The sequence below is a fragment of the Podarcis melisellensis genome, assembly GCF_964234715.1.
Source record: "Podarcis melisellensis genome assembly, chromosome: 6".
In the NCBI taxonomy this organism is placed as follows: domain Eukaryota; kingdom Metazoa; phylum Chordata; class Lepidosauria; order Squamata; family Lacertidae; genus Podarcis; species Podarcis melisellensis.
Genome location: NC_138538.1, coordinates 59867123 through 59889691, shown reverse-complemented (window position 1 = coordinate 59889691; position 22569 = coordinate 59867123). Strand labels below are relative to the sequence as shown.

At 40.4% G+C, this 22569-nt stretch overlaps 1 protein-coding gene across 8 annotated transcripts in view; it reads right to left on the bottom strand.

Annotated features, from left to right (window-relative positions):
• Nucleotides 1-22569, bottom strand: part of PATJ (PATJ crumbs cell polarity complex component) — a 148950-nt gene that overhangs the window by 115639 nt on the left and 10742 nt on the right. For 6 of the 8 annotated variants that reach the window (XM_081915689.1, XM_081915695.1, XM_081915693.1 and 3 more), the window contains exons 9-17: nucleotides 20015-20105; nucleotides 19791-19882; nucleotides 18469-18610; nucleotides 17017-17157; nucleotides 12943-13019; nucleotides 11094-11150; nucleotides 9911-10045; nucleotides 8282-8449; nucleotides 5495-5620 (exon numbers count right to left, since the gene is read on the bottom strand). In XM_081915689.1, the coding sequence (XP_081771815.1) occupies nucleotides 5495-5620; nucleotides 8282-8449; nucleotides 9911-10045; nucleotides 11094-11150; nucleotides 12943-13019; nucleotides 17017-17157; nucleotides 18469-18610; nucleotides 19791-19882; nucleotides 20015-20105 (1029 nt within the window). The remainder of the gene's footprint in view (nucleotides 1-5494; nucleotides 5621-8281; nucleotides 8450-9910; nucleotides 10046-11093; nucleotides 11151-12942; nucleotides 13020-17016; nucleotides 17158-18468; nucleotides 18611-19790; nucleotides 19883-20014; nucleotides 20106-22569) is intronic. The other 2 variants (XM_081915690.1, XM_081915694.1) reach the window with 2 other exon arrangements.

Below are 22569 nucleotides of genomic sequence, written 5' to 3'. Positions count from 1 at the left end.
AAACCATCAGCTAAAAGCAAATCACAAGCTCAAAGATGTTAAAACTGTTCCCACTGAAAATACTACAATCTACAGGCCTAATTAGGCACAGCATGGGCTCAAATTTATCCTGCAAGGTCATTTTTCCAAAACCATTGCACCTCTCTCCCTAAGGGGGGCAGAAGCTTCCCAGGCTTTTGGAAGGATGTGCCAGGGGAACATTTTGGGTACTAGTCTAGTCCTCCTAGACCAGTGACCGCATACCACGACTTCTGACATGTCCTACACCCCATTCCCCACATCACACTGCTTGGGCATTTCCTTTTCCTCCCACCCTGGCTCCTGCCTCACAGGTGGCACCAAACGTCATAAATCATTGGTCCCTTCTCCTGGGTCAGCCTCCACCACCACCACCCCTGTCTTTGCCACACATTCATCAGGGCCCTGCCAGTCTCTGGCAAGGTATTTCCACCCACGCAGAGGCAGAGTTGGGTCAACAGCCTAAGCAGGTAGAAAACATTCCATGGCATGGAGACCACCCATGCCTCCATGACAGCAATGAATCCAGAATTATGCCAAAGCAACCTTCTTTCCTCCTAGAGGTCATGAAGGACCCAGAGTACTGATATAGAAAGGGAGTTCTCTGAAAAAAATGATCCAATACAAAGGAGAGCACATAAACATCTCTTCCAACCACCCCTTATTTATCAGGAACATCCCCTGTTTTTTAATCCCTGCCCCTGGTACATCATTCTCTCTTAAGGGAGAATGTTTTGTTTCTTTTTTCTTTTTAAAACACAGTATGAAATGGTAGCATCCTTATCTCTAGAAGTGAAACCCTTTGAGTGGGTAGCTGGTTGCATCCCCAGCTAGGTGAACATGTCAGTAATGGCACAAGCATGAAACCCTAGGATACATAGCCTTCCACTTCACATACTGCTGATGCCAAGGTATACAGTGGTACCTCAGGTTACAAACACTTCGGGTTACAGACTCTGCTAACCCGGAAGTAGTACCTCGGGTTAAGAACTTTACCTCAGGATGAGAACAGAAACTGTGCGGCAGCAGTGGGAGGCCCCATTAGCTAAAGTGGTACCTCAGGTTAAGAACGGTTTCAGGTTCAGAACAGACCTCCGGAACGAATTAAGTACGTAATCAGAGGTACCACTGTATTTTGAATTGATAGTATCCTATATTTACCATTATTTCTTTTGCCAAAAGAACCACTATTGTGCTCTTGACTTTATCCCCACCCCAATAAATCTGCTAAGCCAATGAATAATGCCGGAGAGCAAAGAGCCTTCCGTAAAACAACCCTTGCCACAGGAATAGGCACATTGCAGGCAAGTCCTCATTTTCCCCTGTGTGAAGCTTTGGAGGTTGTGCACATAACATGCTGGACAGCCAACTATCCAGCAACTAAAATTACACCCTAAACTATAAGAACGTTTCAAATGTTTATGCAAAATGGGGAAAAAACAACTGCAGATTCTTTCTGACATCCCTATAAAACTAAAGCCTACAGGCAAATTATTCCCAAACCACCCATTTTGGGATTCCCTTCGCCTTCCAAAAGCTCATCTGGTGTTGCTCACAGTTAAGAGCAGAATACTGGAAAAGGCAGACGAGTGAGGAACGGCTAAGAATTCCAGAAATACAGAAAGCCTCAGATATGGCCTTTGTTCTCCCAGTAATAAACCTCTGTCCTGCTTTGCAAAAGTGAGTTTTACTGTGTGTGATTTATTATGTAATTACAGCAAAGAGATATTAGAGCTCATTAATTATCTCACACAGTATAAAACTTTTAAATTAAGTTATCGGCCATACAAATGTCACAACGGATGCCATTTACTCACTTTAATATATAATGATATATTGCAAATGCTGCTGGAAAGAGCAGATATTTTTTCCAGTAAGCTTTAGAGGCAAAACATATGGTCCACCCTTTCCATTTGGGCAGTTTCTCTGTAGCCACCATTTCTTCTGTCTAACTTTGTCTGATATGATGGCCCAGACCACACAAACACCACAGTGTACAGACAAAACAGTCTTTGGCTGAGTGCATGTCTGCAGTTGTGCAGAAAAGTCAGAAGGAGCCAGCCAAGTTACAGCTTACAAGGAGTGCCCAAAGGGCCAACGGCTACAGTGTAACATAAATAAATTAAACATTTTATGTTTTGCCATGTTTTTCTATTAAACAACCATAGCAATACTAAAACCACCAAAAATAAAAGCGCTGCTGAAAACAGAAGCAGAATATAATACTTCATAGCCCTTCAGACTTCAAATTCCTGACCAATCAGCAACATCAACTCAATATCTAAATGTTGCAATAGAGCTAGCTTGCATGGAAAACAAGTTGATATTGTGTGGGCAGCCCTGCTCCTAGCAGATATCAATCTGGTATCTGAAGGCAAATACATCTATCATAGGATCTCATTGGGTGGTCAAAGATTGCTTTTTAATAGAAAAATAGGTGTTGGTGCTAACAATGAAGTTGTTACAGGAAGTGTCACACTTTTTAACAACAACAACAAAAAAGAGGTGCCAGTACTGTGTACCCTTTAGAACCCTCTTGAAAACATGGGCTATTCATAACAGAGCTGCTCCCTGAATTATCCCAAATCTGGATGCTCAGAACTTTAAGTAGCTAACCGCCATCTTGAATTGAGAGTAGTAATCAGCTGAGTAGCTCGTAACATTAAACATGCTTATAGCAGTTAATACCAGTCAAAAGCTATGCTGCTGAATTTCAAATGTGGCTCCACATAGAGCAATTACAACATCTAATCTGGAGGTAACATAAACATCTACAGCAAGGATATGGTTGCAAAGATACAGCAGGAAAGGTGTCTAACACTGAATAATTTCCCCCCAGTAGTTTCATTTTGTTTTCACTGATTAGCCATTAGCCATGTTCCACCCCCCGCCAAGCTATGCAGTCATGAGAATCACTGTGACTGCATTCATATAGCATCTCCTCCAATAGTCCCTGGAAGCTGGAAAAGAAACATTTCTTTCCAGAGCCCTGACTCAGGGAAATCCCTACCCTCCAATCATTCCAATTTCCAAGAAGCATCTATGGTCTACTGCTACCAAGACTTCCAGCTGATTGCAAAAATGGCAGTGCCTCAGCATCGCCAAAGGGCCCTTGTGTGGAAGCAACCTTGGTTACAGGAAGAAAGAGAAGAGGTTAATAAAAAATACATTAAAAAGCATTTGTAAGAATATGGCTGAGAAGGAGAGAGAAAAGCAGTGCCTGTAAGCTATTATGTGCATTATCCAATATATACACCCAAGGTGGTATCATAGGGTAGGTTAGTGCTTAGAGAGCCTTTGCCTATTAGATGCCCTCTCAATGCTTTGGACTACAACTCCCATCAGCCCCTGTTTTATAGTCCAGAACATTGTGTTGGTGAAGGCTGGCTTACAGATTGATGGAAGTGGAGAAGCAAGTGCAAAATACTACAGAGGTCAGGTAAGCATGGGCTAGGTCAGAGATGGAAAACACCTGATCCTTCAAAATGTTGGACTCTCAGCTCCTACCAGTCCCAGCAACCATAGCTAGTGGTGAGTGATGATGGGAGTTATAGTCCAACAACAACTACAGGGCCACAGGTTAGCCATTCCTGGGCTAAGGCAATAATTTAGTTTTCCACGGGTCACTCCAGTCCCGTGGGCCAATTCTAGTTGCATATATTAATTTGCCCCCCTCCCCATGGCCTATCAAAAGAGTTACTGTGACTGAATATACCTCATTAATAGATATGCACCATAAAAAGCTTAGTAGCTCAGCAAGGACACACTGCACTTTATAAACCAATATCTTAAAATGATGGAAGATCTAAAATTAAATGGCTTACAGCCCATTTCAAATAATTCAAATTTAGCTGCATCCTATTCCTTGCCAATGTATTTGCATCGGTAAGTAAATAAAAACTGTTATTAAAGCCTCCATTAATTCTGATCATACAAAAATATAAAAGCAAGTCTGCATATTATTGCCCTCTGCAAAGGATAGTAGGTAGATATACTGTAAACATTTGGGACCCCCCTCTGAAACATAAAATATGTCAAGGGGAAAAAAACTTTTCACAAGCACGTCTCAAGTATTTGTCTTGAATCCGTCCCCAGTTTGTGTCTTATTTTGTAAAAGTATTATAGATTTCTATATCCTTTGACATATTTGTCTTATTAAACAAAAGCATTTAGACAGCACTTATATACGCAGTGTGTTACGGCAAACAGTTAACTACATTCCTTAGTTGGAGCCTTTAAAAATATCATATTGATGACATCAGCAGCGTACACTATTTTCTATGCCTGGTAAACTTTGCTCAGACAAATTTTAGTTTCAACTATTTTCAAAATGCAACAACTTTCATTTTACGCTGACAAAATTGAGCTTTTATGGAGATTGTGCACAAGCTTTCTGTAATTACCAGAACATTCTTTGTTACAGATTTCTAAAAAGGGGACTATGTTTCACTATGATGTTCAAACTTGATGTCACCATTTCCAGTTCTGAAATTCTATTATTGTCCTATTTTCTCCTAAATAACACAAAGCTTTCCTTTGGCTTGTTATTCTTTCCATTAAAAAATTAACACAATACTCCTTGGAACAGGAAATAAATAATCCAGTTCAAAACTTTTGCGTTTGCTATTGAACTATGTAACAGTATTCATACAGCAGCAATAATAGCAATTTTTGAAGCTAATATAATACCCTGCTTTGCAATGACCATACAAAGTTACCTTGCACTGAGTCAAGCCATTGGCCTGTCTAGCCCAGTGATATACTGTATATCATGATTTGCAACAGCTCTCCAAAGTTTCAAGTATGGGGTTCTTTCTGAGGCCTGATGCCCTAAACAATACTGGGGGGGAAACTACTTAGATAAAGACATCCCAGTCTTTTAATTGTGAATAAAGCAATTTTTCAGATTGAGCTATAAATTGTACGAAGTAATCCAGTCAGGCTCATTAACAGTGGAAGGGAACTGAGAGAGGGAGGAGAAAAGGAAGCAGGACTGCAGAGAAAAGCTGATGTTCATTTGGAGCATCACCCATTTTTCCCCAGTGCTCAGCTCAGCTGATCAGTGGGAGGGAATGTTGTGGACCATGTAAGATTAGGCAGTAGGCAAGAGGCAGACCTGGAAGCACATACTGCACACTTCTGAACTAGAGATAGAAGCCAAAGCATGCTTCTTAGAGATTATTATTTTGTTTATTAAATCATGGCTTCTTCTTCTGCTTCTTCTGCTTCTTCCTATTATTATTTCACTACACCAATCCATAACAATGGATAATAGTTTTTATTAGCTATTTAAAAACAGGTCATGTATCTACACAGAAGGTTTTTGAGACTTAAAAACAAAAACTGCAAAAGAACCAACTCAGCTCTTTGCTAAGATGCAAAGGTCATGTCAACAAAACGTACAGGGAATACTAAGGCACAACCGTAAATGCAATAAGGATTGAAGGCAATTAATCATCACAGATGCACAGCATACCTGGTAGTCCAAAATGCTGAATCCTAAACCCATCTTAGTGTCTTTTACAAGTTCAATGACATTGACTTCGGAAGACCAAAGTTCTAGCTCCACCTCTTCCTCTTCTTCTTCCTCCCCTGGTTTCACCTGAGAAATAAGATATCAAGCTTTTTTCCCCCTGTTGATAAATTTATCCATCATATGCAAGCTGAAGAGGGTGCCTGGACTAGAATTTAAATCATTCTGTGAAACTAGATATTGGCTCAGTTCACTTAAGCTAAGGTCACTAACATTCAATGGTCGCATGAGATGCATAAAAGTAAAAGGGCACAGAGAGGAAAGCAAAAATAAAATAAGCCTGGTATGCAAACGTAGCTAAGAATATGGCTTGTGATCTTGGAGGCTCCTGGGTCAACACTTAACTTTGCCAGGAACCCTGTAAGTGGCCACTGTATCTTGCATGCCATCTTCCATATGGGGGTAATGATGATGGACCAGTGGCGTAGCGTGGGTTGTCAGCACCCGGGCAAAGCAAGTAATTTGCGCCCCCTAACCTGTGGATTTGCGCCCCCTAACCCTAACCCCCAGATGTTGCGCCCGATGCGGCCGGCCCCCCCTGCACCCCCACGCTACGCCACTGTGATGGACTACTATAGGATTGTTGCAAGGATTACTATCCGTAAAGTGCTTTGAATGATCCAGAATTCATAGTTTTAAATAGTAGGGGCAAAAGCACAAAGGAACAAGGCCATGAAATATTCAGTTGCATGATCCCACAAGGCTTTTAGTGGAAAAACAAGGGCACTTCTAGCTGGAGACTCTGAAAGGCAATGTTATGACTCCTTATACTGAAAATCTGAAAGAGGTCCTATACGTGAAGGTAGACTTAGCATGTACAGGGTCAAAAAAGGAAGACCTCACCAAGGAGGCTTGGTAAGCCAAAAAGCATGACAGTAACCATGCATGAATTAATTGTGCCTGTTTTGCTCCTCCCCACTCATACTGCAAAGAAATAAACCACAATCCCTAGCTTAGTGCTACATTGAGCCAGGGATCGTTTTTGGCTTTGCTGCAGATAAACCGCGATCTGTAGCCAAGGTTTGTTCTTAGCTCATTATCTGTGATTTATTAGAACCGAAACAAACTACAATCCCTGACTTAGACGTAACACAATTATTATTATTAATTAAATTTATACACTGCCCTTCATCACAGCATCTCAGGGATGTTCACATAATAAGAACAAGGTAAGATTCAGAAAGCATATTCTGTGGTATTACTCAGAGACAAATGAATTTATACAGTGCCCTGATATCAGTGTAAAACCATTGTTTTAAAAGATCTGAGTGGCCACTGATAAACTCATAGAAGTATATTGGCACTGCACTGCCAGTTAAATGGAACATTTAACTTAATCACTAAGCTATCCAAAGCAGGACACTGGGACATCAAGAAGATACATCATTATGGAGCCATGGAGCCAGAAGCAAAAGTTCACTTTATTGCACTGAAAGACAAGGTCTGTACTTCTGGGGAAAAAAATTAAACTCAAACTGTATTCTTCCAGTTTGCATCAGGTCCTTTGTTCACAAGATGGAAGTAATCAGCTAATGGGGAAGCTGAGACTAGGTATAATTCAAAGCTTTTGCTCCCTTATTAAACTGAAGAATGATGAATGGGATGTACACCGTCAGCATGTCGGCCCATTGATTTACATACCTTGTATCATTAGTACAATGATGTTTCCAGCTACCTGCCTAGATAAAGCCACTAGGAGTTTCCAATTACAGTGAAAGTAGTAAAGTCACAAACATGAAATATCTCTCAGGGAAGATGCATTTGTTAAAGTACTGTTGTAGCTTTGGTTCAAAAGCACACACTCAGCTTCATAAAATTCAAGGCAGTGAAGCCTGAATTTCAGATTCTGATCAGATTCATTGTTCACAGAGAAAAGGCAAAAAAGAAGAGAGGCTGTGACCATCGTTTTCTGCACTATGCACAGAAGTTATATGACTCCCCTGGTGGAATGTTTGGAACTGCAGGCTGTGATCCAGCAAAGCCTGTGTGGAAGTGGCAAAATGCTTCTGTGCTTGCTCTCTCTTCTAGTAGTAGCTCCTGGGCTTCCTGAAATGCTCTTCTAAAGGGTCTCCTCACTTTTTGGGTGGGGCTGCCACTGTCACCCAAAAGGAACTTTAAAAAACCACCAGTCATTTACACTTTGGATCCTGACACCAGTGTTTGGTTTCCCTTCTGCTTACAAAACACTACAATTAACAGGGCTTTTGCAGGAAAGGGAAGTCACAAGAGTTTAAAAACCAGGATAAAATGGATTAAGAGGGGAAATCTAGAACCCTTCAACCACTATCTCTAGTCTAGACTGTTTTGGTAGACCTACTATTCTCCTTGATGAGATTATAGTGCTTCAACAATACCTCCATTTCCTTTCTCTCCCACATCATCTTTCTTCCATTCCTACTATTGATTTGTCAATCCCTGTCCTCTCTTGCGAACACTTCTATACAGTCATACCTTGGTTGTCAAACTTAACCTGTTCCAGGAGTCCGTTCGACTTCCAAAATGGTTCAAAAACCAAAGTGTGGCTTCCGATTGTCTGCAGGAACTTCTTGCACTCAATCAGAAGCAGCGGAGAGGAGAGTTACTAGAACGTACATTCATGACTAATTTAAATCCCACTGAATACAATGGGGCCACATCTGGATCCAACCCATTATCTTCCGAAAGTCAAGGTACATCTGTTGGCACCCCCTTCACCTTTTCTTTTCATGTTTCAAAATGTTATTGCTTTACCTTTGGTTCTGGAGAGCAAGCAATAATGGCTGTGGGCTCGTCCACAAAGGATTCTGTCCCATCATCAAACAGGCGCCGGCAACTAACCAGGGTAAATGGAGGAGGCACTTCCTTAAGAAAAGAAACTGCCTCACGACGGGATTTTCCATAGAGCTGAACACCATTTACCTATGACAAGAAATGAGAACGTACATGGACTTGAAGACAAGCGATCTGGTTCCACCCTAAATCATACTTTTATTTTTTTTAATAAATATTTGTAAAGGGAATATGTGTATGAATTAATACTTATTATCCCTTTTGAGTTGTATCTTTGCCCTTTTGGTCCTTCCAGGCTGTGATGTATTATGGTTTAATTTTATTCTTCTTATTCTGTGTGTGTGTGTGTGTGTGTGTGTGTGTGTGTGTGTGTGTTTGCACACATGAAAGGAGTAAGTAATCAGTTGCTTTTATCCAGGGGTAGGAGACCTCAGGCCCCATCCACCACTGCCATGTGTTCCTCCACCCACCCAAAGGAATGAAATCCTTGGGTTGAAAAAGGTTTCACACCCCTGACTGAGCCTCACCTCCAGCTCCAGCACACCAGTTCAAAGCAAATCTCTTAAAGCAGTCTGAAACATTTTTATATATATTATCACATTTGTAGCCAATCCTCTTTTCAAAATTAAGACTCATATACACCTTCCTCACAGGATGAAACACATCTGAATAGGATTGCAATGCCCCTTCTCTGTATGTCATCATTCTGAATCATATTCATTCTACACATTTTCTTGCTTCCTTATTGCTAAGTGGCCAATTTCCAAACAAAACGATGGTCTTGAGAAGGACAGCAAAGAGGAGGAATGCTAGTTATGGACTGACTCCTATTCAGTCAATGGGTATTCTCTTGCATATCTTATTAATTCCAATGGCCTGTCTCTCGATTGCTGTATCAGTGGTTTGGCAGCGCTGTTTTCTTTGTGAGTTTGTTACTTTTTTCTGCCCATTACAGCTTTTATTTAATGGAGTGCATAACCTGGTTAATTTTTAACATGTGCTCTAGGCTAACAGGGGGTATATTTTAACCAAGAGGCCAGTTTATTTTTTTTAAAAAAACTCAAAACTGGAGGAGTGGGATGAAAGAAATGTTTCACAAGCTCTGGACATAGTTGTGGATTTGGATAAGTAATGTATAGACAGAATCCAGGCTTATATAACAATAATTCACTAACAATTAAATCATAGCAAGGCTTTATTACTTCCATACTACAGTTTTGGTTGATTGTCAATATATTTCTCTCCCCCCCCCCCCATGTCCTTTAAACATTTGGCACTCAGCATTTCCTATCATGAATGTTGCAAAAGGAAAAACAAACTGCATTGATGGGCATGAGTTTGTGACATAGTGAATTAAATGATTTAAAGGAGAAACTGCTTACATCTCCTACGGAAAACCCAAAGGCCTAAGACTTCCAGAGTTAAGCACACACTTTCCTGCCCTCCCCTCATAGCTTTAATTTATGTTAATACTCTTCGTAGCTATGTAGAAAGGTACTCTGATGAGTCTCATCCACATGAACACTAGTAAAACACTGGAAGGTGACTAAATATCACGGCTACATACAACGTATTGTCTACAAACTTTACCTCTAGAAGTTCATCCTCCAACTGCAATAAACTGAGTTTGGCAATCGGACCATCAGGAGCTATTGAAGATATATAATGATGTCCTTCAAATGTATCCAGTTCCACCCCCAGTCTCATTGTGTGAATAGGTAGGAGCTGTTGAAAACAAAGCAATGTGTGAGTAAGTAGCAGCTGTTAAAAAACCAAAATGTATGGTATTTTATCAGCTTTTCCAGCGACTTGGACCTCTAGGGAGAGGGCCTCTTGGGAGCATGCTAGATGACAGAAGTCAATTGATAGATTTGGAGAACTTAAATATCTCAAAACAAGGGTCATAGACTACACCTCAGCAGTGTTATCTATAGCTTCAGCAGTTTTATTGCTTAATGTCTAATGGCTGCATTCAGACATCACATTAAACTATGGTTCAGTGAAACATGAACCTCCACCTGTGTTTGCATGCTCGACCTTCCCCTCTCCACCTCCCATGCAGCCAGAAGGAGGAGTTGACAAAATGTGTAATATTGTGAGATTCAAACAATCCAACTCTGGTTTCTGAAGGAGGTTTGTTTCAAATAATCATAATAAATGTTTCCCACAGCTCCAGGTTTGGACAAGATGGCAAAGTGGCAGAAAATCAAAAGCAGAAGCCAATGCCCATCACCTAAAAATCTCAGATGATCAGGGAAGTTATATGTTTATTTAGGCTGATGAGATGTAGTTGGTCAAATGAAATCCAGCAAAGCAAGTTGGCATTGGTCTGTCCTTTTGCAGATTGCATACTAACTTTGTGTAGTTTCTTACAGTAAAGTCTACACTACGGCCTGTGTTGCTCCCAGTTGGTAGTCAAGGTGAAGGTTTGATTCCCCAAAAAATGTTTCTGGCTCGCATTATTCAACAACTCCTGTCCTAGCAATCAATAAGCCAAGACATTGGCACAAAGCATTTCAAAGAGCAAAGCTGCTAAATACAGCACTTGACATCTAACCAATATATTTAATTCTGCACAGACTATCATTTGACAAAAGAAGGACAGAATAGCTTCTTGGGACAAATTCACGTCCAGCACATAAAGAGAGATACAAACCCGGAATTTGCCCAAAATTTCAAATATAGTAAGTTCTAAGTGGGTGGTTCATACCTATATCTATTTACACTCCTAGCGTGTTACAGAAATAGGAAAAGGGATGACTCAATACAGTACCTTTGAATATTTCTGCAGCTCAGCATCATCTGTGATTGGCATGTCCACAGTTGAAACCTAAAGATTTAAAAGGAGAGATTCCATGGGTACTCATTAAAGCATTATATTTATTTCAAAGTCAGTGAGCTAAACAAAGTAAGTGTACAACAGATGTAAAATAGGTAAATCATAGCAATGCCCCTTTGTGGAGAGGAGCGAGAATGCTGATCATTCTACATGTACGTTACTAGGACAGCGGTGTATGGATACAGTTGTGTTGCTCCTATAAACATAAGAATATGACCCTACAGGTCTTTTTAATGGTCTGGGCACATCTGAAGGTGCAGCACTGCTAACACAAAACAGGTGTGGATCTAGTCAGCACCTTGGATGAGGGACGACCAGGGACTCCATGTAAAATAAGGATATCATAACTATTTCTTTTAAACCACCTTGAAACAAACAATCATACCAGCAGTAATTCTGGAATGTCAATGCATTGCCAGCGGTGGTTGGAACTGAATTCACACAAAATTTTACTTGAGAGATTGCTTGCATAGAGATTAAATTGCATTAGAGCCTAAATGTGCGGAAATTAAATGAGAGGTATCATGGTGTGTTGTACTGTACACTTTGCTCATCAGACCCTACCCCACCACCACCACCATCAGAAACACAGGTGGGACAGGGCCTTTTCAGCTGTGTCACCAAAATCTGGAACAGCCTCTGAAGAGAGATGTCTGCTGGGACCTCTTGCTGCTCATTTTCAGACAAGACTATTTTACTTCAGAAATTTAGATAATAACAGCACTTTAACATTGTGCATTGTTTTAATAATCTGTAAAGTGCCCAGAATATTTGTAAGGCAAATATAATACCGATAATTAAATTAATGATGCCACTTCCTCATCAGGTAAAATAAGTTTTTGTATAGTTTCAAAAAGCTACTTACAACTCCCTGTAAAACTACTGTCTGACTTCAGTCATGGGGTTAGGAAAATAATTGACTAGTTTCATATATATATATATTTAAAAAGGGCAGACAAAACCTGAGTATTATGGGGTCACCTTAATTGCTTTCAAAAAGTCCAATCAACTATAGAGCATTATTTATTGGAAGAGAAAGCTCTTAGTTGATCATTGAAATAAAAGGAGAAATATCTAGTGAATAGCTAGCAGCACTAAGAAATAGTTTGAATTGATCAGATGGGGTTAAGACAACTCCAATTGTTCATTGCCTGCACTGGCAATCAATTTGCATCTCAGTTCAATTTGAAGTGCTTTTGACATTTAAAACTCTATATAGCCTTGGACTGCAATATTTTAAGAATTGCCTCTACACGTACGAATCTGCCTGACAGCCGCGATTGGGGGAATTACGGAAGGGTGGTGGCAGAAAGGACCTGGACCTTTTAAATTGTGGTGCCAAGACAGCAATACCCTTCTAAAGGAAGATCATCTGGCACCATCAAACTCCCTGGCACTTTGGCAGACAATGCCATCATTCCTGCTGTGAAAAATATTCCCCAAGGTGCATTCTCCTACAGCCCCCCTTGACTACATCACTGAAACAAAGCCTTCCCTTTTCTAGTGAACATCTTCCGGTATCGCTCTTTGAACTTTGATTGCTGCTGTCGCATCTTCTAATGGTATATTTCACACCATTCACGTCTTTGGTAATAACATTTTACTCAACATTCTAAATGTTGCGTTTTGTTTACTACCTTGAGTGTTTGGGGTTTTGTTTTGTTTTTAAAGTTGTAGCTAGAAATGCAGAAGATAATCACCCTCGTTAATTTGTGAAGAATATTAAACTTACACTAAATATATATCACAGAAACACAGAAACAAACGCATATGAACAGCATACCGTAACTTCAAAGTCAGGTCCCAGCAGTTTTTCCCACTTGGATTTTAATTTGTTTTCTGGCAATTCTGGAGCTTTCCCTAGATGCAACAATTAAAATTTAAGACCAGATCTTGAGAAATGCATCCCTCCCCATTGCACATTAATAAAGCACCAACATATCTATACCTACATCCATGTACAAGAAGTGTGTTAGCCTGGTTCAGTATTGGGGAGGGGGCAGTGTACTCCTAGCTTCCCAACACTGTGCACTGATGCTGGGGAGGGGGAAGAGAAGGCAGCAGGGAGCTTTGCAGCTGCAAAAACAGCAGCAGGAGCACTGGATTGGCTCCACTGCCATTCCTGCTCCTGCCAAGTTCCCTGCAGTCTTGGCCCTCCCCAATTTGTGTAAGCAGCTGCGACATGCAGTTTTGGTAAGCCAGTAAGCTGGCCGCTGCTAACCCTGCATACAGGAAAACTGTAGAATTCTGCCCTGTAGAGCAGAACATTGCAGGAGAACAAAGCATTATCCAATGCCGTTTGTTTTGTTTCAAAAGTAAGGACAGCAATTGTTGTGTCAATGAGACATGGGCGCTGCATTGTTTCGCTGCATCAATTGATCATTCTTGGCTGCAAAGTTCAGTTCAATTAACTTAGAAGGACCAGTTGACATTTATAAAAGCTGACTGGGCCATCATTCACTTGCAGCAACTCCTCATCAAGGACTACATCAACAGAATGCACTCATGAACTTTATACATTTGGCAGACGTAGCAACATACGGTTCTGGTTGCCTCACCTCAAAAAGGAGATTGCATTGATGGGAAACGTGCAGAAAAGAGCAACAAGAATTATCAAGAGGTTGGAGCAACTCCATTTTGAGGAAAGGGGACTTTCGGGAGGGGGAAGGTACATAAGGGGAACATGAGGAAGGTGCATACGGTTATGCATGGTACAGAGAAAATAGGCAGATAAACATTTTTCTCCCTCTCTCATAAAGCTAGAAGCTGTGCCATCCAATGAAGCTGAATGCTGTGAAATTCAGGACACGCAAAATGAAACCTCTTCACACAGCACATTGTTAAAAGTATAGAATTTGCTACTACAAGAGTGATGACCAGCAACTTGGATGGCTTTAAAAAAAAGGACTAGACAAATTCATGGAAGAGGCTAGCAACTGATGTGTTCTTCCTCCACTGTAAAAGGAAGTCCCTCTGAATACCAGTTGCGGAGAATCCTAAAAGGGGAGAGCAGGGCTCTATTCAGGTCCTGCTGGCAAGCTGGTCATAGGAATCTGACTGATCACAGTGAGAACAGGGTGATGGACTAGGCAGGCCTAGAGTTCTTATTATAAAAGCCTTGCTTGTCTTAATCAGGCCAGTGAGCCATGTGAACTTTAGCTTCAGTTCTGAACCAGCCTTCCATGGGAACTTGGCTATCTTGACATTTATATCTTTTCAGCTTTCTTACTTATGCAACCAGAGCGGTATTACAGCCATGTAAGACAATTTGACATGGCTAGACAACATAAAAATGGCTGGCTGCCCTGCATTTGACCCCAGCCAGAAGCTCAGCGTACTTATAAAAAGTTCCTTCCCTAAGTAATATTTAACTTGCAGAAGTCAAAAACTCCCACAGGCAGACAGAAAAGTTCAAGTAACAGTGGCACCAACAGGAGGATAAGTTTACCGCAAGCTATTTTATTTTATGGCTTATTTTGTTACCATTTGGGACAAGTAACAGGACATTACATATGAGCAGCACTCCATGTTCCTGAAATCCTAATGCATACTGCACTTACTTTAATGCTTTTCCATCTAAAACCACATGCATTATTTTGTTATTTATGTTTTTAAAACATACAATGTCACATTAAATAGAACTACTGCAGGAAGGATCTGTTTGAACAGAAAATCAGCCAGTCTTGTCTTGAGTCTTTAACTTAAGAGAATGGGTTTTGCTTTCATTAGAAACAGAGAACCACCACAGCATGTCAGTGTATAGTGTTTAATGACATCCTAAGATATCAAGGTAGAAGTCATGTATTTGAAAATAAATCCCACAGAACCTACTTCCAGGCAAAAACACACATACGGATTGGGTTGCATGCATTTCATCTTCACTGATAATCCTTCAAACATTTGAGCAAAGGGTCATTTTGGAGGACTCCCAAATGACACAGGCTAGTTTTACCTTTGCTACCTGGTAAGAATTTATTCAGATGCACTGAGCTTCTAAGACTCCATTGTGCCTTTTGCATGACCCTGAATGTCCAAGATAAATAAACAAAAGATCTCTGCAAGGCCACAGTGAAATTTAAGATTATTTCTTTTACTGAACTATATCAAGATTCTGTATCAAGAATCGTGCATGGGATTCATTTTTATGAAAGCAAGTTCCTTTGAAGGCAGTGTTATCTTTCCTACACAGCCCTATGTCAACTTTTGGAAGAACATGTGTTCAGTTTTATTAAATGAATTGTAAGCTAGCTGCCATTGAAGCTTTGTGTACACAACGCTCTGAAATATGGAAACATATAACTGAAGACATACGGTTGCAAAGTCTCTCTAGGTAAGCATCCTTAAATTGCACTCCTATCTACACTTATGTGGCTTCATGTAGCTCTTAATAAAGCATTGTCTGTAACACCAAGCCTTATGACACCGTAAGTCAATGCACATGGAGGTGAACCAGTGTCTCTTTCAACCACATTCTGAATATGGCCAGACAGGAGTTAAACCATTGGAACACCTGTCAAGACTCCCCAACCAGATGCTCTGAAATAATGGTGCAGTCCACTATGGGGTCAGATAACTTTTCTGGACCAGATCTTGGGGTCATTCAGAGAAGCTGAACGGTGGAAGATTCAGGACAGACAAATTGAAGTATTTCTTCACACAGCACATACTTAAACTTTGAAATTTGATCCCACAGGGTGTAGTAATTGCCACCAATTGGATGGCTTCAAAGGGATTTTAGACCTACAGGATCAGAGGCAAAGTGCAGTCTGTGGCACAATGGGTCCGTGCATCTGACTGTTAACCAGAAGGTTGGTGGTTCGAGCCCATCCAGGGACAGCTGTGGACAGGAATCCTGCATTGCAGGGGGTTGAACTAGATGATCCTTGGGGTCTCTCCCAATCTACAATTCTATCATTCTAACCAATGCATCATACTGATGCTCAGGTACTCGGCTAGAACCCAATAAATGGTTTCATGCAAACATCATATTAAATTATATTTCACTGACTGTACCAACATCATTGTAGCTGTTAGGGCACACCACTGTTTAAATCTATTCAGGAATTTGAATTAAAGCTTAGCACAATCAGACCTAGAGAAAAAACACATTTTATAAAACACACTTTTTACATTAAGTTTGAAAGGCGTTTCTAGAGTTTAGACAGGGCATTAAATTAGGGGCGTTTTAGTTTAGTGCTATTATAATTAAGTGCCTGTCAGCATTTCCAATATAAGTACCTATTTTTGGAATTTAATTTGGCCATTAAATTCTGCTCCAGGGTGAACTTTTATAGACAGTGTTTTAGTATCAACCATGTTTGAAATGAAATGACTGCTTTTAGCTCTCAAGCACGAAAGGTAAGTGAATATATTTACCAGTGTGAAAACACTTTTACATTCCTGTATCCTAAATGGTTTTTACCTTTCTGTAATAAAATAAAATTTTACGAAATGACAAGCCTACAGATGTAGAATCGCATGCCACAGACCACTTATTTTCTTTTAAAATCATTCCAATTAGCCTGTGAATGCCCCAATATGGTGAAAACTGACGAAGTCATCACAACTTGTCAGCTGCAGCAGAAAACAAGGGTTCCAGCAATTCTGTAACTGCAGCATAATGTGTCTCCTGTACAGATACAAAGCTTCAAAAACAATAGACCCAGTTTTTAATGTGCAACAACAAAAAATATCCTGCTGTTATTAGGCCAAATTAGGCTGCTACTAAAATTAATTGCTCAATATCCCCCTCTATTGACACTCATTTGTCCTAGTACTACTTAAAGACCATATATGATATGGTTGGCAAACAGAAGGTTAGTGTAGCAAAAGTCTCCTCCAAAGATATATCACTTACCAACTGCATGTCGTTTTTGCTTCCTCTCGTTTTCAGAGTTGTCTTTTTGCTTTAGAAGTTCCTCGTTATCACTATCTACGGTAGTCTCAGTCTCCACGACACCAGCCAAGGATAAGGTTGGCATATTTGGCTGCACTGCAACTGTTCCAAAAGTTTCCAGTCAATTGCATAATCCAAGGATCGTATGCAAGAAGTGTACTTATATAACCTTTTAGATAGCAAGCTCTCTCTACTCTACCCTCCAAAATAGTAAAGAAATGGGCTTGTTCACCCCAAGAAGTTCTTAAAAGAGTAGAATTTATTATTCCAGAATTTATTAGAAATTATTAGAATGCTTATGATTGAAAAGAAAAAAAATAACATTGTTGTAGGAAGATAAATGGTTCCACAGTAATCAGTACCTTATATTTAGCACAGTAAATATAGTTAGTTGGACCACATTATAGCATTTTGAGAGCTCTGTTGTTTATGTGTTAATTTCTGAAAGGCCCCAAAACTAACAGATTGCCAATGATGTTCTCAGTACTGGCGTATGTTGCTTTTGTTGTTTATTACCTACCCTTCACTCCAAGGTACCAGAGCAAGTTACAATGTTAAAACACACTATTAAAAGAGTTTAAAATAACTTACAGTCACAAAAGAAGGTAGCTCCTAAAAACCCAAAAACTTCCAGTGTCAAAAGACAAGGTAAAGAGTTGTGTCTTCAGCATTTGATGGAGGTTATACAATAAAGCTACTTTGTGGGGAACAAGTTCTGCCACATAGAACACTCTCTCCTGAACCACCACCACCTGAGCTTCTGAGGGCAGAGCAAATACTAAGGGGGCCCCACCACACAGCCAATCTTAGCACCTGAGAGGCTCTGTAGAGAATGAGACTTTCAAGTTTGTAGGGCCCCGAGTTGTTTAGGGCTTTAAATACTCCTAGCCCCCGAGGGCACCTGGGTCTCCAGTGACAGAGTTGAATCCATGAGCATCTCCCAAGCTGCAAACTTGGCTCCTTCGACACAAGAACTTGGGACACAGAACACCCCTTGCTTTTCAGGATTTAGTTTCAGGTTATTGGCCCACATCCAGCCTATCACTACCTCCAAGCACAGGTCTAACACCTCAGTATAAAATGGATTATTGTTATTGATGTTTCTGTTTGTTTGTTTTATATGAAAAAATAAATTTGTGTGTGTGTATAAACTGGCATAATATGATCTGAGTTACTGCTGTAATCTGTAGTAACCGTGGTTACCCTCAAGTGAAGTCCCACATAAAACCTTTAAGAATGTGCTCAGAAGAGTGGAAGAACATGACCAGGATGAACTGGTTCTGCAGGAATGACCAGTCATGTAAATAAAACTATACCACCAGTACAAAAATGCCAAGGTGTTCGGTGAAATAAATGCCAAGGGATTTGCATTGGCTTAGAAGAACATTAGGTATAGTTAAAGAAGAGCTTTACCTCTGCCTAAGCCTTTTTCTGAAGAGAAAGCAGGAAACAACGATTTCTTTCGAAGCAACGCCAGGTGTACAATCGGGCCTGTATTTCGCAATGCCTCCACCACCTCTTGGTTGGTATAATTCTGAATGTTGATCCCATCAACCTAATACATAGACATGTATGACACATAAAATTGGTTTCTAAATGGAAATCCATGTCAGAAAGCAAGTTGCTTGAATGATAACACCAGTTAAGGCTAATTACAGGGCATTTCTAAAATCCGAAGATGAGCCTGGTTGCTCATATTAAATAACATTACTTAAGCTCAACAGGGCTCCCTATCAACCCAGACACGAAAAAGCAATTTCTTTGCTTATTTATTAAATTTATTTACCACCCTTCATCACAGGGTGGTTCACAACATAACACAACACAACACAACACAAATTGGTCAGTTGCGAGACTGTGTGCATGAGTGAACACATTCTCAGATTATATGGGATCCTTGCAACTAAGAGTTCTAGATTTTTTAAAATATAAGTACAGTGATATCTCAGGTTACATACGCTTCAGGTTACATATGCTACAGGTTACAGACTCCGCTAACCCAGAAATAGTACCTCGGGTTAAGAACTTTGCTTCAGGATGAGAACAGAAATTGTGCTGCGGCAGCGCAGCGGCAGCAGGAGGCCCCATTAGCTAAAGTGGTGCTTCAGATTAAGAACAGTTTCAGGTTAAGAACGGACCTCCGGAACAAATTAAGTACTTAACCTGAGGTCCCACTGTACACAGGCAAGGGAGAAGTTGACATCTGTCAGCTTCCCATCTATCTGCATTCCTCTACACCATACTTTATAGCATTTTCCAGAGTCCTTCAACCCCCAGATTAGACTTTCAGGAAACAGCAGTGGAAAGGGGGAGGCAAAAAAGGTACCTTTCTATAAATATGAGTTCTGTTCCTTTCACAGAAGGAATGTGAGGATCCGAGCCATTATCCTATACTATCACACACACTGCATTTTCTGCAGAGGTGAACTTGCGGTCAGTGGTCATGCCATTTGTATGCAGCTGCCGCCACCAGGGAGTGGTGGGAGGGAGCTGCATGTGACTGATGCAGTCATGTGGACTGCACAGACTACATAGGTCTTGAATGTACTTTGCTGGCAGGGAAGCTTTACATAAGGGAAAAGTCACTCGCATTTGATGGACGGCATGTGAAGGGGATTCTCAGCCAGAAAATAATCTGGAACAGATTATTTTATGCCTAATATTCTCAGATCTTACACCAGTAATGTTCTGCAAAGTATGATTCTACAGCCTGCAAAAATAAGACTTAAACTTACAGCAATAATTCTGTCATGGACTTTTATTTGACCGCTGTGTTCCGCAGCACTGTTAGGTATTATGTTTTTGACAAAAATCCCTGAAGATTCTGCTTAAAGAAAAGAAAAAGAACACTGTTACTTGTTAATTCTGCATTTAGAATGCGTTGAAATTTTACAGATTCCAGGAAAGAGTCCATTTTGTGGGCTTTCTGTAGCAAAAAAGAAAATGTCATATAACTCACCTGTATCAGAAACTCCTGAATAGCCAACAATTGTTATACCAAGACTCTGTCCGTCCTTCTTAGTCAACTGAACTTCATGAATTTCATTTTCCTAGGAAATAAAAGCATGTTTTGAAGCTTGAAGTTTCAGATTATAAACATCTGTATTAAGCACTTCTCCAGCTTCTGCCATGAATTCCCATAACACATCTCCCAACTGGATGCTTCTTCAGTCCCAGAATCCAAGGGCAATATGCTTTTGCAATCTCAGTCCACAAGAGGTTTGCTCTTTTCATAGCTTCAGTACTGAAATCAATTCTTCTAAAGTGTTCCTGTTGTTCCTACCAGTGGCTGCAGCAGATTGTCAAAGGAATGGGACTTAGCTCAGGCCTATGCAATGGTCAAAGGATCCAATACTCTTCCAGGTTTTCAAGGAACCATGATAAATTCTGACATTTGCTTTTCACACAGGAGTAATTTCAAATATGCAATTCCCCAACGTGAAATTGAGGTGGCGAACGCAATAAGGCATTTTGCCACCTTAGAAAGGCACATGCGTTTGTCCAAAGTAGGATACAAAAGGTGAAAATAGCCGTAAAAGAGTGGTTACATACATATATGGGACAATATGATTTAATTTAATGGATAAGCAAGAATGTGATATGTCCAAGATGAGTGAGGGCAAAGATGAAAGAAAATAATCAACCTTGTGGCCACACTGCCACTAACAGCTTAGAACAAAGTGATAGTGCAATTCAATAAAGTAGTTAGATATCTTCTAACTAATCATATATGCAAGGTCCTGGTACTAGGAAACGTCCAACGTGTTGATCCAAAAGACTATCTCAAGGCTACAGCAGCATGGGCACAAAGTCAAGAAGTTATTGATGCCTCTTCCTCCCCCCGGCAGTAAAAATGCAATAAACTGGATGGCGTACAAATTTGCTGCCTGACATGACATCCCAAACCAGCTGCCTTACCCTGGATCCCTTGAACTTCTCAGTCCACGCCGTAAAGCAGTCATATTGCATGAAGAGGCTGCAGTGAGTCTCAACAAACTCCATCTCTAGCAAGCAACTTATTTGGGTCCACCACCGAGTTCCTTGAGTTTAAGGTGATTAAGTCAGAAGAATGGCACTGCGGCCGAGATTACACCTTCTCTCCTTTCATCTGAATAATGTTTCATTATTCTCCAGAGGCATCATTAGACTTAAAATGCATTTGGAATCAGAGTACAAAAACTGAAATCACCTCAGCCAGGGCCATCCCCAATATACCAGTATTTTACAGCCCTAAATGGAGCAGCAAGTGCTTCTTCCCTAGCCAGGAGGCATGTTCATAGTACCCAAGGCCAACCAGCAAATCTATTTTGGCACCTGAGGCAGAAAACCCCACATGCAGCTTTCCCCATCCCTGACAGTAAAAATTGTCATAATAATGAACGGACAATTAAATAGCAATTTGCTGTCCCTTTCATGTCTCCCCAAAGCAGTGGCCTGATATCTCATTCTGTCTAACTGTTGGGCAGCAGGGCCCACAATACAAACCCATGTTTCTAAGAGCCATGTCCCCAAATATCTCACTGTAGTAGTTGAGAAGGAACAGAAGCAGCAGCAGTGAAAAAACCACACCACAGGGCAGGAGAGAGATCTCTGAAAATATTCCACGCCTAAAAAGCACAGTAGCAACAGATGGAATACGAGCACAGCTTTGCTTACATTTCAGACCTCCTGCATACTTTGAGTAGCATTAGTTTATTTTAATTACTCAAAACTGAGAAGGGCTTTTGTTTAAACAAAACACTTTAATGTGACAAAAATTAAAGATTTGTTAAAACCATATTTGTAAGATGCATTTTTAGCAGCAAATGTGTTTTTGTAGGCTACAAGGACTCTAGTACATCAATACATTACCCCTGGAACTTAAAACAGAGGGCTGTGTCAAGTGCCAAACCTCCTGTTGGATAAATTTCTAAATAAAGGGCTGGATCCAGACTTTATCGTGCTTAGATTAGACCCACTGAAATCAATGGGACACCAGTCCTACATCAGTCATGAGTACCTTAGGTCCCATTTCTTTTAATGGGTCTACTCTCTAAGCATTATGACTAAGTTTGGATCTACTCCTAAAGTCTGAATACCATCTTTTGCATTGTTTTTGGTAGGTGAGGTTAAGCAGCTCTGTTGGGGGGCTGTGAAGAGGGGTTAGATCAGTGGTTCCCAACCTTTTTTTGGCCATGCCCACCTAAGCATCTCTAAAATCCTGATGCCCCCTTCCTGTGACATACAATTCTCATTATTCAAAAAGTGAACTCCTATCCACATGGAGGAAGCCTAAAAGACCATTCACTGTTAATAACTCATTCTCAAATTGCCCCCCTTAAGAATCAAATTGCCCCCCTGTGGGGCATGTGCCCCACATTGGGAACCATGGGGTTAGATGAATTTAATTAAGTAGTCTGATTTTTAACATTTTGTTAACTTTCCCAAACCTTTAGATAGGCTATAAACCAAATATGTAAGAAGGGTCAGATTTCCCCCCTATGTATATTTATATATACACCTATATATACATAG